Here is a 14,075-nt window from a genome sequence, read left to right as displayed (position 1 = left end):
GCTTCAGAAAATACCTTAGGTTGCTGTTGAGTCAGGCTTTCCAGTGCCTCTGCTCTGACTCACTCCCCCTTTCAGCTGACAAGTGTGTAGTGGGGAGGGTATTCAAGACCAAATAAGTGTCATTATTTTCCCTACAGATTTGTTTGAAGGTGCATCATGAATCAGATCATCAAAAACACTCTTGACCTTGGTATACTTTTGCAGGCTTAAGGGAAGAACTGCCTCTCACCATGCTCCTGGGCTAAGTGACTTCTGCTTACCTACATGATCTTTGGAGCAGAGACCATCAGCTACAGGCCACTCCCTCCCCCAAACTGAGTCTTTCAGGGGAATTTTATTTCCCCTTCCCCTGTTCCTAGGCCAGTGGCAGCTGGCAAGACAACGCATGCAGCTCTGGGGCAGAAACATACCCTTTTCTTTGGCACCAAATGCTAGGGAAGAGAAGCCCAAGGTTTTTTGCGTGCAGCTACAACTCCAGAGGTTTCCTCGTTACTGCTGTAAAGATTATGGGGCTTTTCTGCCCCCAGGACCTTTCAAGAAGCTGCTGCAGTAGGAACATTTTCCTTTGTGCTCCCAGCTGCAGGCTGGTGAGCAAACTGTGCTGCTTCCTACACCCTATCCACTCACCAAGACAAGCATTTGGAACGAAGAATGCAGCCCATACTTAGCCTATAATGATCTTACGAGGAGAGAGAGAGGCTACCCAGTGTTCCCCTTCCTGCTGCCTAGACACCTGCAGGCCCAGGGGAGGATTACTAGTTATCTAGCCCCAGGAGCACCACATTGGAAAGATCCCGCCTGAAGAGACAGAGAATGTTGGTGGGATGGGTGTGGTCAGAGAGGGAGTTGAACTTCTGCTGTTTGCAGAGTCCTTGAGAGGAAGCATGGTCTAGTGGCTAGGGTGCTACCCTAAAAATCAGGAGACCTGGCTTAAACTCCCCACTCCCCCAGGCTTACTGTGTAATCTTAGGCAAGTGACAGTCTCTGAACCTCAGTTTCCCAGCTATAAAATGGCAGTAATATCATCACTTCCCTATCTCATATGAGAATAAATACATTAAAGATTGTGAGGCACTCAGGTACCGCAACAACAGAGGCCATACAAAGTACCGAAGACCTCAGAACCTTGGTGTTCAAGTCCCCACACAACAGAATCCCAAATACATATTCTGGGTAGGTTCTATATATTCACAGCTTAATCCTCACCCCTCCTTGATCTGTGGAGGAGGTGGCCGATCCAGTTTCCCAGCTAGCGCACCGGAATTGAATATTAATCACACAATTTTAAAGTAGCAGGCTGAATTTGTATTAAAAACTCCTCAGGCCGGACTTCAGGATGAAAAGCGGTGACATTAACAAACATCAGGCAAGAGACAGAATTACCAGATGGACACGAAGTCAAAGAACAGCTTTTATTGGTCAGGATAACAAAGAAACTTGTTTCTCCCAATGATTTTTTTAAAACAAGCTTTAACAGCTAACTGCAAAACTTTTACAAACTAAAAGATTAACTGGAATTTCAACAACTGCTTGTAATTTTGCTTGTTTATATTCAACAAGTGGTATTTTTATCCTTTGGAAACAGTCCTTGTCCTAGACAAATTATATTTAAAGAAGAAAAACTAGGACATTACACAAAATGGTAAAAAAAGGTTATGTAAAATTCAAATGTATTCCTTTAGGAATGTGTGATGTGTGAATTTGGATGTTGACATAATGAAAAAACAGGTTGTTTGGGTATAAAAATCTCATATGCAAACTAGACCAGAAGTTATTTTTTCCCTTTTATTAAGATACAAACATTTTTACTATATGAAACTAACTACCTGGGAATTTAAAAAAAAAAAAAAGCCACAGAATGTTTGGCCTATTCAGGAACTAAGTACTCAGAACCCAAAAGATGCCTGCACTTTATGAGGTGTTCCTTAGCATGTAAGTACTAGGAAGTCTGGATGGTCAGAAAAGCAATCATGTAGAGTGCTCAAAATAAAACGATTCACTTTAAAATTCAACATTGTTTACTCACAGTAACGAACAACGCCAACAAGCGAAAGCAGACATTTCTGAGAAACAGCCGGCCTGTCTTTCTGGTGACAAAAATCTTGTCATTTAAAAAATAATATTGAGATGCCTGGACACGATATGCCAAAGTTATATGGAAAAGACTGATTCCCAGTGATATGTCTACATGAGCTGCTTTGCCTAATTTTGCAGTTTAGTGTTTTTGATATCCTGTCACCAGTAAATAAGATCAGGGCAATAAACTGCTATATAAATCTTTGCTGCTCAAGTTACTAAAGTGGGTGAAAATTACAAAAAAAAAAAAAAAAAATTGTCAATGAAGATCAGTGTTTTTTTAAGAAAGGAACTGAATAGCTACACACTGTCTCTCAAAACGCCATGTCATATTTGCAGTAAGCTGCATCCCACGCCCACACCATTGAGGATGTGTGGGCACAGAAAGCTGAAGCACGTCACTGCCAGAACAATACAGCAGTGGAGCTGGAGTGACTCCACAGAACTAAGTGGGAATTTCAGCTGCAGGAAGTTCTTGACAGCTGTTGCTATGGTACACAGAACAGTGATGTGTGTTTATGACAGAGTAACTCCACTGGAAACAGGAAGCCTGGTGCCCTTCCCTAGACATGATTTTACAAAACGTTTTGCGTTCTAACACCCATACTACACATTTGGTAAGAAAATAGAGAGCACTTTTCAGCTTGTGGTTCTTCTAAACTAGAGCAGGAGGGCTTTGCTAACACACCTCCCTCATTGGCAATCTGAGGTAATCCATGATGCTGCTAGAACAGCAGCTTCTATTTCTCTCCCCCAACATCACTCGCTGCCTCCTTACTGAGCCCTCGGATTGACAAGTCATAAACCACTTCCTCAATTTTCTTGACGTCATACTTCAAGCCGTCGTAGCGTTTCCTCAAGGAGTCATTTTTCAGATTGAGGAGACGGAAGCCAGAATCCAGCTCATTAATGAAGGTGGAGATGCGAAGAGGACGAGAATAGTCACCTGCTGTGACACTGTTCACTGCCAGCCTAGACTGCAGGGAAACAAGTCAGATGGTGTGGAAGAAGGTTGATTACACATGCAACTGCCAAGTCAGATCTCTCAAGATCCTTCTGAGGACAGAGGTCACCTACCTCAATCTGTTTCTACAGCCAAACATGCTTTTCCTGTCAGTTTACTGTATGAAAAAGCCTCAGCATGGTAATCAGACTAGTTATACTCATCATATAGAATGGTTTCTTGTTTAACGAGAATCCTTGTTTTCAATCAAGGCACTGATTTGAATCTGGACAGGATTAAATTGAAGTAGACACTTAGTTCTTCCCTTCCTGAGGTTCAGTCCTAGTTGCTACAGTAGCATTTCATAGTGGTTGGAAAGTTAACTAAGAGTTCAACACCAGGGCATTATGCAATATAACTTCTACTCTTCCCAAACGTAGGGTCTGGAAAACAAGCTACTGGCCATTCATTTTTGGTTGGTTTCAGACCAGCTATCAATTTGTGTAAATATCTTTTACTTACCAACTCACTAGCAAGAGTCAGAATCCCAGAGAGGTAGTCTTCAATGTCCAGGTGAAAACCTCTCTCTCGATCAGCCTCAACTAAGGTGAAAAACAGAGTTGCAATCTGAATCAATATCATACCTAAACACAAGCAGCAAGTTAGAAATGTTTTTATTTCAAGTCAGCTACAGAAGACATTTCAAACATAAGAAATCCAGTGGCAATATAGAAGTCAGTTGTTTCCCCATATAGAACGTAATTACTGCTCCTCTTCAGCCTTTTGACTTGGTCAGATGTTAAACCAACATGGGAACATGTTCTCTACCTACGAGACAATACCTTACACTTGAACCAACAGGATCACAGAAGTACAACAGTTTTCTGTTTAAAACTTTTAGTCCGCCTGAATTTTTTTAAAAACATCCTCTGCTCTGTGCAGAGTTATAGCTCCAAAACATTAACTATGCTAACTTCTTATTTAACATTTAAAACAAAAGTAGTGGGAGGGAAAAAACAGACAAAGCAAAGTCATCATCCTAGGCACATTTAATTTCACATGGTTTTGTCAAATATCCTTAGGAGTAAACAATTACTTTCCTAAACTACGACATTAAGCAAAAAAGTCTCTATTTTCCAGATTAAATTTTTTGTAGTCTGGTTTGCATCTTTATAAAGATACATTTCTGCTGGTGTTTAATCTGTTCATTCCATAGGAAATTAAATCTAACTCTGCAAATCACTAAATTTAAGAACTTTACAACTTTATCCAGTTTAATTAACATTAACTTACTTCCAAGTATTTCTGTAACAGCTTCTCGAGTCACTAATGTTTCTGTCTCTAAGTAGACAACAAATGCTGCCAGAAACACCAAGCGCTGTAGCACAAACCTCCAGTGTTCATGAAATCTATATTGAAACACACAATCAGTTGAAAAAATTCATTCAACACATTTTTACAACTTGCTTTAGTAAGGACTGAAAGTATTAAATATCTAGTCTACCTTATAGTAGGTGTGCTGCATATTTACTTTCTGCCCTGCACTTCAGCTGGACACGCTGCCAAGACTGACAGAACTGAAGTTTCACAGCTTCCCATCCAAAAGTTATATTTTGATACAAACAATGGCTTCCTTGACAATGAAAAGACTTCCACCCCACAAATATGGGTTTACTGTGTCACTCTGAGCTTGTGGGCTTGGCAATCTGAACAACTCAAGGTGCTCAGTGCGGGATGATCAACAGACGTGTACGAAATGCAAGGTAACGTATCGGAGGGTTCACCTCTTCTCTCCAATCCTTTGTAATGGCTAACCTCATGTGAACTGGCAATGGATTTAACTGACAAGATTCCTGCTCTCTGAAGTACTCTTGTCAGAAGTCCTCTACTGGCAGGGAAAGCAAACAAGGGCCAAAGAGGACTGCCTCATTTTGGAATAATTCCCAATATCAGATGTACGTTTCATGGCGGATTTGGGGCTTAGTTTTCAGAAATGCAACAGAACTAACAACTAACTGAAGTGAATGGAGGTGTGAGTGCTCAATACCTCTGAAAAATCAGGCCCTTAATTAGAGCTACTCAAAACAAAGCCAAATTATTTTTGTTAGGAAGTCTTCAAAAAAACAGAGAATGAAAATTTTCAACAAACAATTCTAGTAACGGGGGGGGAAATGTTTTTTGAAAGCTGAACAATTTTACCAAAAAGTTTGGTCAAAGAGCCATTTTTGATTCATGAAAAAAGTGTAAACCAATGCTACCCATAATTTGTAGGGTAGAAAAAAGTGTTGGGGCCTACACACCTTCACAGTATCCTTTTAACTTAAAGTGTGTAATAACCATTTAGAATATCAAAACCTTGTCATCTTACACACCTGTAGTACTGATCAGCTGGAAACTTGGTCTTCAGAGATGCTAGCTGTGTTTTGACTGCACCAAAGTGTTCTCGGGCCTTGAGACACTTCTTTGGTACTGAAAAAAAGAAACAGTGCAACATTTAGGAAGCGTCTAGACTAAATTTTGCAAAAGAATCCTGTAACTGTACGTAGCGCTATCTAATCTTCTCCAAACAGCACACTCATGTTTACACATCAGTGCAACGAACAGGCTACGTGACTTCAACAAGGTCACACCAGGAGTCAGTGGCAAAGCAATGAAGAGAACCCAGGAGGTCTGGCTCTCAGACCTGAACTTCAACCACTAGTCCACAGTTCCAAGTTACATGAAAATAGTCACTCCATAATTATTTAGGAATCACTGGTCATCAATAAGGCTCAGTCACATCACAGAGCCAGATCAGCAATAGCATGCTGAATTGACTATTCAACGATGGGAGATACTCTTCTTTCTGTTCCAAATCCAATAACTCACTACTCGATAAAAAGAAATATTATTACAATGGATAATAGCTGGGGTTGGATCTATGTTTTTCAGCAGCCCTTTCTGTTTTATATACATTTGAATGAATTATGTTTCAAACCATCATTACCTATACAATTGTGAGTGGTAATCAGCGGGATTTTAAGCCCCTACTTAGAAAAGTAAGGTTTCAGGCTCATTTATATACTAACCCCACTGCCACCTAGAGTTTGTAGATATGAAGTACACCTTAACAGAAAACCATGCAGCAATGTTTTGTTTTGCTACAACCAATGTAACAGTCTTATTTCTTGTACATACAGAATTATACATGTGCATAAGAATTTGTAGACAGATTGAAGACACTGGTTCAGATTTTCAAATGCTTCTTGGGGCCAGAGCCACAAAACTCCCACTGAAGTTAATGGTTAAAATCCCTTCTTCACCTTTGAAAAACCTCAATCTATATGCTTTCAAATTGTTCAAATCCAAGTCTTTTGTATGCCACCCTTTCTATGGCTGTCCAAAGTCTAGTACTCTATGTGCAGGCATGTTGAATTCTGAGGAGTTTTAAGTCTCGACAGAGACCTGAAAATGCTGTGGCTTCTTACAGCACCTGAGGGAGGCAGGGATGTATTATGCCCACTTTCCAATGAGAAAAGAGGCACAGACAGCTTTAAGGCCACCAACCAGCTGTGCAGCAGAGCTGAGAGATGAATCCAATTCTCCAAATCCCAGGCTAATGCCTGAGCTACTAGGCCAAGCTCACCCGGTATGAATAGCTATGGTATGGCAGTACCCGTACTTGGAGTGCAACTGAAGTTCTTTAGCCATAGCAGTCCCACAGCACATGCAGTACCATGCCTGCCAGAGCACAAGAGCATCAGTGCCTTTTACCTCAGCTCTATAAATTCTGGTGAGAGACCAATGCAGGGAGAACAGCATTTATTGCTGGATGAGATCTCATTGTTTGTGAGTATAAATTTATGGGGAATGTGTCAGCCTTTAGGTTGATATCCACCACAGCAGGCCCTCAAGTGCTCTGGAATACACTCATTTCACCAAGTTATGATCAATGCATAAGTCAATTTCCCTTAAAAACCAATAGTTTTTAAACCTATAGGGGCAGTTCTATGGCCCATAAGTAGGTGAGTCACAGAGTTGCCTCTTATTGACTTTGGGGACTCCTGAGGTTTGGAACCCTGACATTTGGGGAGGAAACATCCAAACAAGGTTTCCTATTTTACACATACCATTAACTAAACAAAAAATAAATTACAAGAAAGTGGGGTAATATCAAATCAGTTACGAGGCTGATTAAATCATATCAAATAAACCAATAATTACTTATAAAGTCTACATAATAAAAAAAATCGGGGAAGACAGCAGTCTTGTTTAGCTATCAGTCCCCCAAATAAAAGGACATCATCAGTCTCTGTGCTAATCAATATATTTAGGTTCCAGCCAAACAGCTGATACAAGGAGGGTCAAATCACTGCCAGGTTAAAGCTAATGTTGAGACTACAGCTCGGATATCAATTAAGGTAATCTGCACAAATAAATTGGTGGTTAGATGATAGACAATTTATTCTTACCCACCAAAACAGGGGTTACCAGGAAGCATTCCAATGCAATTCAAGATGACACAGCTTGTTGTATTTAATGTTCAAACAGCATCTTGGGGGAAGATATGATCTTTCATGATTCATAGATTATAAACCCAGAATGAACCATTTTGATCATCTAGTCAGACCTCCTGTATAACACAGGCCATAGGACTTTCCTGAATTAGTTCCTGTTCAAACTAGAGCAGATCTTTTACAAAAAGACATCCAATCTTGATTTTAAAATGTACGTTGATGGAAAATCCAACACATCCCTTGTCAAGTTGTTAGCCACCCTTGCTGTTAAAGCTTTGCCTCTTATTTCTAGTCTGAGTATCTGGAGCTTCAATGTCCAGCTACTGGATCTTGTTATATGTTTGACTACTAAACTGAAGAGCCCTCCATCACCAAATGTTTGTTCCCCATGTAAGTACTCAGATTAAGGGGTCACTGGATCACAATCTTCTTACATAAGATAAACACACTGAGCTCCACTATAAGACGACTTGTTTTCCAATCCTTTAATCATTCTCATAGCTCTTCTCTGAACTCTCTCAAATGTATCAATATCCTTCTAGAACTGTAGACACCAGAACTGGACACAGTATTCTAGAAGCAGAAGCACCAGTGCCAAATATAGGCTATAACCTCTCTATTCGTACTAGACATTCCTATTTATGCATCCAAGGATGACATTAGCCCTTCGGCCACAGCATCACACTGGGAGCTCACGTTCAGCTGATGATCCACCATGACCACAAAGTTGTCACTGCTTTCCAGGGTGGAATCCCACATCTGTAGAAATGGCCTGTGTTCTTTGTTCCTAGATGAATGCCTTTACATTTGGCCATACTGAAATGCATGTTTGCTACTGCCCAGTTCATCAAGCAATTCAGTGACCTTTATGAGTGACCTGTCCACTCATTAATTTACCACTCCCCCAATGTCTGGGTCATCAACAAACTTTCAGTAATCATTTTATATTTTCTTCCAGGTCATTGACAAAAATTTTAAATAATCTAGTGACAAGAACCAATCCGTGAGACCCCATTAGAAACACACTAGCTCAATGATGACTGTCTGTTTGACTCTTATCATTTAGCCAGTATTTATTCCATTTAATATGTGCCATGTTGATTTTGTATCATTCCAGTCTCTTAATCAAAATGTCATGCAATACCAAATTAAATGCTTTACAGAAGTCTATGTATATTGCATCAACACTATTACTTCTATCAGCTAAGCTTGTAATCACATCAAAAGAAATATCAAGTTAGTTTGATAGGTTCTGTTTTCCATAAACCCATATTGCTTGGCATTAATATTAACCTTCTTTAATTCTTGATTAATCAAGTCCCATATAAGCTGTCCCATTATTTTGCCCAGGATTGATGTCAGACTGACAGCCCTGTAATTATCTGTACAACTCCTAACCCAGAAAATATATGCTTAGACAGCAAGGTTGTTTAACCTAGGGCTGTTTTAAATACTACAAGGAACTATTCTACAGGCATTGTTCTATACTAATTTCACAAATACATTCTGTGGGTTCTAGTCCTCCTGCCCCCACCTCTCTGCAGGATTTAAGAAGTGCAAGAATCCTGAGATAGAGGTGTCCCTCTATCAATAAAGGCTGGGAAACAAAACCAAAAAGAATTATTTAAAGAGCGTGGTTGTCGCAACTCTCGTGGTTTATTCAGCTTCAGTACATGGTTGAAAAGATTAGCCGATGGTCTTATTGTTCCAGTATTTAATATCAACAGCCTTTCTGGATGGGTAGAGGCTACCTGTATGTAATTGTCACATGTTACTGCATTTAGTAGCCTGCCAGGAGGGTGGAGGAAGCACAGGCCTCCTTCTCAGGCATTATGCATTGCATGGCCAGAGGCAAGCTATCAGTCCCAGCATCAGCCCTGCCAGGCAAACAAGCCAGAAGCAAGGCTTCTTCCTCTCATTCCGTTTTGATAGTGGTCTGGCTGATTCCTCCTGCTTGGAAATTCTCTCAAGAGCTTCCTGAATCACCTTGATGAATCAGAATGGGGCCCTCCTCTTATTGTGGTCACTGAATCACCAATTGGGTCCAATTAGGTCACTTCTATGCAAATGAAAAGCTGCTGCATTCCAGTAACTTCAGGCTGGGAAAGTCACAGATTCAAAGGCCACAAGGGACCACTATAATCTTCTAGTCCAGTGGTTCTCAACCAGGGGTACACGTACCTCTGGAGGCATACGTGCCAACTCTGTGGGTGCTCCAGGGCTGGAGCAACCACTGAAAAAAAAGTTAGTGGGTGCTTAGCACCCACCGGTGGCCAACTCCCTCCCGTATCCCCCAGCGTCTCCTGTTCACTGGCGGCCCCGCTGATCAACTCCTCCCTCTCCCTCCCAGCACCTCCTGCCCGCTGTGATTAGCTGTCCCGGGTTTTTCTTTGCTGTGTAGGCATACCCTTAGTCTCCTCTCATAAAGTAGGTTCTCCATTCCTCTGATCATCCTAGTAGCACTTCTCTGCATTTGTTCCAGTTTGAATTCATCTCTTTCTTAAACACGGAAGACCAGAATTGCACACACTATTCCAGATGAGGTCTCACCAGTGCTTTGTATAATGGTAATAATATTTCCCTATCTCTACTGGAAAATTCATGGATCCAAATGTATACCTGGTCAGTCAGCAGGTCCGTAGTAGTTTGGAGACATTTGAGGTCATAGGTTAGCTCACAAGCATTATCTCAACCATCCTAAAATCCCTGACTCAAAATAAAAAGCAAAAAGTTGGACTTGAAATCATAGGAAAGCACATATCACATTCGCTTATGTAAGGAAGTGAAACAGCAAGTAGGTGAACCTACCTCATGTAAGACAGTAAGGGCCAAAGTGTATCTAATGGATCACGTCTAGTACTGCACAAGCAAAACATAAGCAATATAAACGTTGACCTAATTTATGTGATTGATAAAACCTTTGAATAACCCTTCTGGGAAGGAGGAGGAGTAAACAGAGCCTTCTTGTCTTACTAAACATCCTGTTCAGTTTTTGGAATATCCCTGACTTGCGTAAAGGACAAAAAGGAGGCCTGCCAAATGTGATCAAGAAAAACAAAGGAAGTTCATGTCTTAAATAAAATTAATAGCTTTGATTTAAGCCTCTGTTTACATACAGTTTTTGTTTATGTACATGCAGCGAATCCACTGACCTGTCACCCCCAATTGGTCACTGGGGTGTGGCGTTCTGTACCTATGCTGAAATAAACCTGTTCCTTGAATATGAACTAGGAATTAGCGGTGGTTTTGTCTACTACAGCATGTACTGGTTGTCTGCTTTGCTAGGTTTGTACGGTAACCTGGGGCCTGGCTGCTGATCCTGAAATATCAGCCATGCTCAGAAAGAGGAACAGTTTGTGTTTTACAGATAGATGTTTGTAACGTCCCCTTCATATTTTAGTGCTCAGCTTTGAGCAGCTTTTTTTTTTTTTTGGGGGGGGGGGGGGGGGAGAAGAGGCACTCAAGGCTAGACAAACTCTGTCAGAGTCAAGTCTTTTCCTTTTTTTAAATTTTTTTAAGTCACAATTTTGGGGTTCAGTTCTTATATGCTGGCCTATCTGCGTCACATGTTGGTCTATCAGCCCAGGGTTACAGTGGGCAGGGTATGAGGGTCTGCATGTGCCAGCTCTGGGGCCTAATTCACAATCCAGAAAATGAAAGTATAGCTAGATAATACATCTTGAATCTGAAAAGGTTAATGTTTTCCTCCCTGGGGAGCCCTCTAGTACAATGGGCCAAAAAGTGGACAACAGTGGGAAGCCTAGAGGGTTGGGGAAGGGAAGGAGGAGAATGGTGTTGCTTGAGAGTGGATGGCAGCTTTTCTACTTCACATGGCTATGGGAGTCCCATACCTAGGTAGTGGCTGCATTTCCCATAGCACAAACTCCCAGAAATCAGCAGCATTAGAGTGCCCACATGGATCTGGAGAAGGACAGAGAAGGAGAGAGAGATCCCATAAGGAGATTGAGACCTTACACCATAAGCGTATTGCTCAGCTGTAAACCAGTATCTCTCAACCAGGTAGTTGTGAAAGCAGACACTGAGGGGATCATCATAAGGCGTTGAAAATTTTACAATTTAAACCAAAGAAAAAATTTCCAGAATTGCTTCATGTTGGTCAAAATCTTCCACGTTTGTGAGATCAAATGTAGCAGCTGTATTAAACAATTCTCTTATGTTTATTATAAACATAAAAGGGTTGAAGATTTTTTACTTCAAATAAGGGAGTGCGCACCTAAAAAGGTAGAAGCACTGCTGTCAATCAAGGTCCACGGCCATCAAATTAAGCTGCCCATGAATTCTCAGACCAGTACCCCCTACAATCATAAAGCTATCTTTTGCCTTTACAGGAGAGAACAGGGGACAAGGAGTCTAGGTCATGTAACTTCATTACCAAGAAAACTTGGCCCTTCAGCAGCTATAAACTGGGAGGAATAAAGGGAAAAGAGAATCAAATGGTGAAGTAAGTCTCCTAGACTAAGGCCAGGTCTATAACTAAAACTTAGGTTGACCTAGCTAAATTGCTCCTGTGAAAAATTTTACACCCTGAACACTGTAGTTAGGTCAACTTAACCCCCAGCATGGCTGTGTCTAGACCAACAGAAGGATTCTTCCATCGATCTAGCTTATGCTTCTTGGAGAAAGTGATTACTTAACATTGATGGAAATACCCTTTCTGTTGCTGTAAAGAAAGCCTACGCAGCTGCAGCACCACGGCTGTGCTGCTGTAGGGTAGGCGTACCTTAAGAGGAAACGGGGTAGAGAACAAAGCAGGGGAAGTCTACACAGGTGGAGCGAGGAGAGTCACTAGCCCTCTGACATATCATGACAAAGTATTTGTTCCAAGCCACCCTGCCTCATGTTATTAAGTCCTGCACCAAATCCAAAACTTTTGGTTCAGTTAGAGCAGATTTTTAGAGCAGATTTCTGCACTTCAAGCTGGAAGGTATAGCTATTAGCCAGGATGGGCAGAGATGGTGTCCCTAGCCTCTGTTTGCCAGAAGCTGGGAATGGGCAACAGGGGATGGATCACTTGACGATTACCCATTCTGTTCATTCCCTTGGGGGCACCTGGCACTGGCCACTGTCAGAAGACAGGATACTGGGTTAGAAGGACCTTTGGTTTGACCCTGTATGGCCCCTCTTAGGCCTGGTCTACACGGGGGGGGGGGGGGGGGGGGCACAGAAATCAATCTAAGTTACGCAACTTCAGCTATGTGAATGACGTAGCTGAAGTCGACCTAGTTAGATCGACTTACCGTGGTGTCTTCACTGCGGCAAGTCGACTGCTGCCGCTCCCCCGTCGACTCTGCCTGTGCCTCTCACAGAGCTGGAGTACAGGAGTCAACGGGAGAGTGCTCGGGGGTCCATTTATCATGTCTAGACTAGATGTGATAAATCGATCCCCGCTGGATTGATCACTCCCCGCCAATCCCCTGGGTAGTGAAGACATACCCTTCTATTCTTAAGAGATAATAAGGCAGAAGGGACCTGCAAGGTCTAAAGGGGAGTGCTTGTGTTGCCCATGGCTAGTGGACTTGGGGAGCTTACCCACAGTAAGCACATGCTTCCTTATGCTAAGGGCAGGTGGAAGCGAAGTGCCCCATAACCCCTGGGAAGTGTGACAGTAGGTCTCAGATTCCGTTCTCAGCAACAGTGGTAGGGGAATTCAGTTTTCCTCAGGTTCCCCCCCAGCAGCTTTTGCTTTGTTTCAGATGTGGAGGGTCCTGCTGAAAAGAAATTGCTCAACTAACAACAGACAGGTTGAGAGTATAGCCAAGGAGAGTTGGCGTGTTTCACAAAAGATTGTATGTAAGTGTTTGATAGCTGTCAAGGTTCCTCCCCCACTCTGAACTCTAGGGTACAGATGTGGGGACCTGCATGAAAACCTCCTAAGCTTACTTTTACCAGCTTAGGTTAAAACTTCCCCATGGTACAAATTAATTTTATCTTTTGTCCTTGGAATAACCATTGCCACCACCAAACTCTAACTGGGTTTACTGGGAAACGTAGTTTGGACACGTCTTTCCCCCCCAAAATCCTCCCAACCCTTGCACCCCACTTCCTGGGAAAGGTTTGGTAAAAATCCTCACCAATTTGCATAGGTGACCACAGACCCAAACCCTTGGATCTGAGAACAATGAAAAAGCACTCAGTTTTCTTACAAGAAGACTTTTAATAGAAATAGAAGTAAATAGGAGTAAAGGAATCACCCCTGTAAAATCAGGATGGTAGGTATGTTACAGGGTAATTAGATTCAAAATATAGAGAATCCCTCTAGGCAAAACCTTAAGTTACAAAAAAGATACACAGACAGAAATAGTTATTCTATTCAGCACAATTCTTTTCTCAGCCATTTAAAGAAATCATAATCTAATGCATACCTAGCTAGATTACTTACTGTTAAGGAAAAGTTAGTACATGTGACTCCATTTTGGTTTGGGGCCCACCATTGTTTACATGCCAGCACATCATACACCAGGAGGAGTAATCCTTAAATACTGAATCCCTGTGAAAATCCTCCTCCTTGTCTCCAGCCTGCCTTGACTCCCAGTATCTGG

General features: G+C 41.8%; 1 protein-coding gene across 1 annotated transcript; it reads right to left on the bottom strand.

Moving 5' to 3' along the window:
• Positions 1–1,398: 1,398 nt before the first annotated feature.
• Positions 1,399–5,535, bottom strand: TSN (translin). The gene is made up of 4 exons (XM_075117737.1): positions 5,392–5,535; positions 4,313–4,428; positions 3,542–3,621; positions 1,399–3,053 (listed from the first exon to the last, which is right to left on the bottom strand). Exons 1-4 carry the CDS (start codon positions 5,511–5,513, stop codon positions 2,817–2,819), a joined length of 555 nt encoding a protein of 184 aa, XP_074973838.1. The 5' UTR covers positions 5,514–5,535; the 3' UTR covers positions 1,399–2,816.
• Between the last annotated feature and the right edge of the window lie 8,540 nt (positions 5,536–14,075).

This window comes from Caretta caretta, chromosome 11 (assembly GCF_965140235.1).
Source record: "Caretta caretta isolate rCarCar2 chromosome 11, rCarCar1.hap1, whole genome shotgun sequence".
Taxonomy (NCBI): domain Eukaryota; kingdom Metazoa; phylum Chordata; order Testudines; family Cheloniidae; genus Caretta; species Caretta caretta.
This window is presented reverse-complemented; position numbering and strand designations above follow the sequence as displayed.

Bases quoted from the DNA above. Each gene is read 5' to 3' on its own strand.
- TSN (XM_075117737.1), bottom strand. From the start codon at position 5,513: ATGTTGCACTGTTTCTTTTTTTCAGTACCAAAGAAGTGTCTCAAGGCC. The intron at 3,622-4,312 runs GTAAGTTAATGT...TTTTCACCTTAG, and splicing joins TGTTACAGAAATACTTGGAA to TTGAGGCTGATCGAGAGAGA. The intron at 3,054-3,541 runs GTAAGTAAAAGA...GTTTCCCTGCAG, and splicing joins TGACTCTTGCTAGTGAGTTG to TCTAGGCTGGCAGTGAACAG.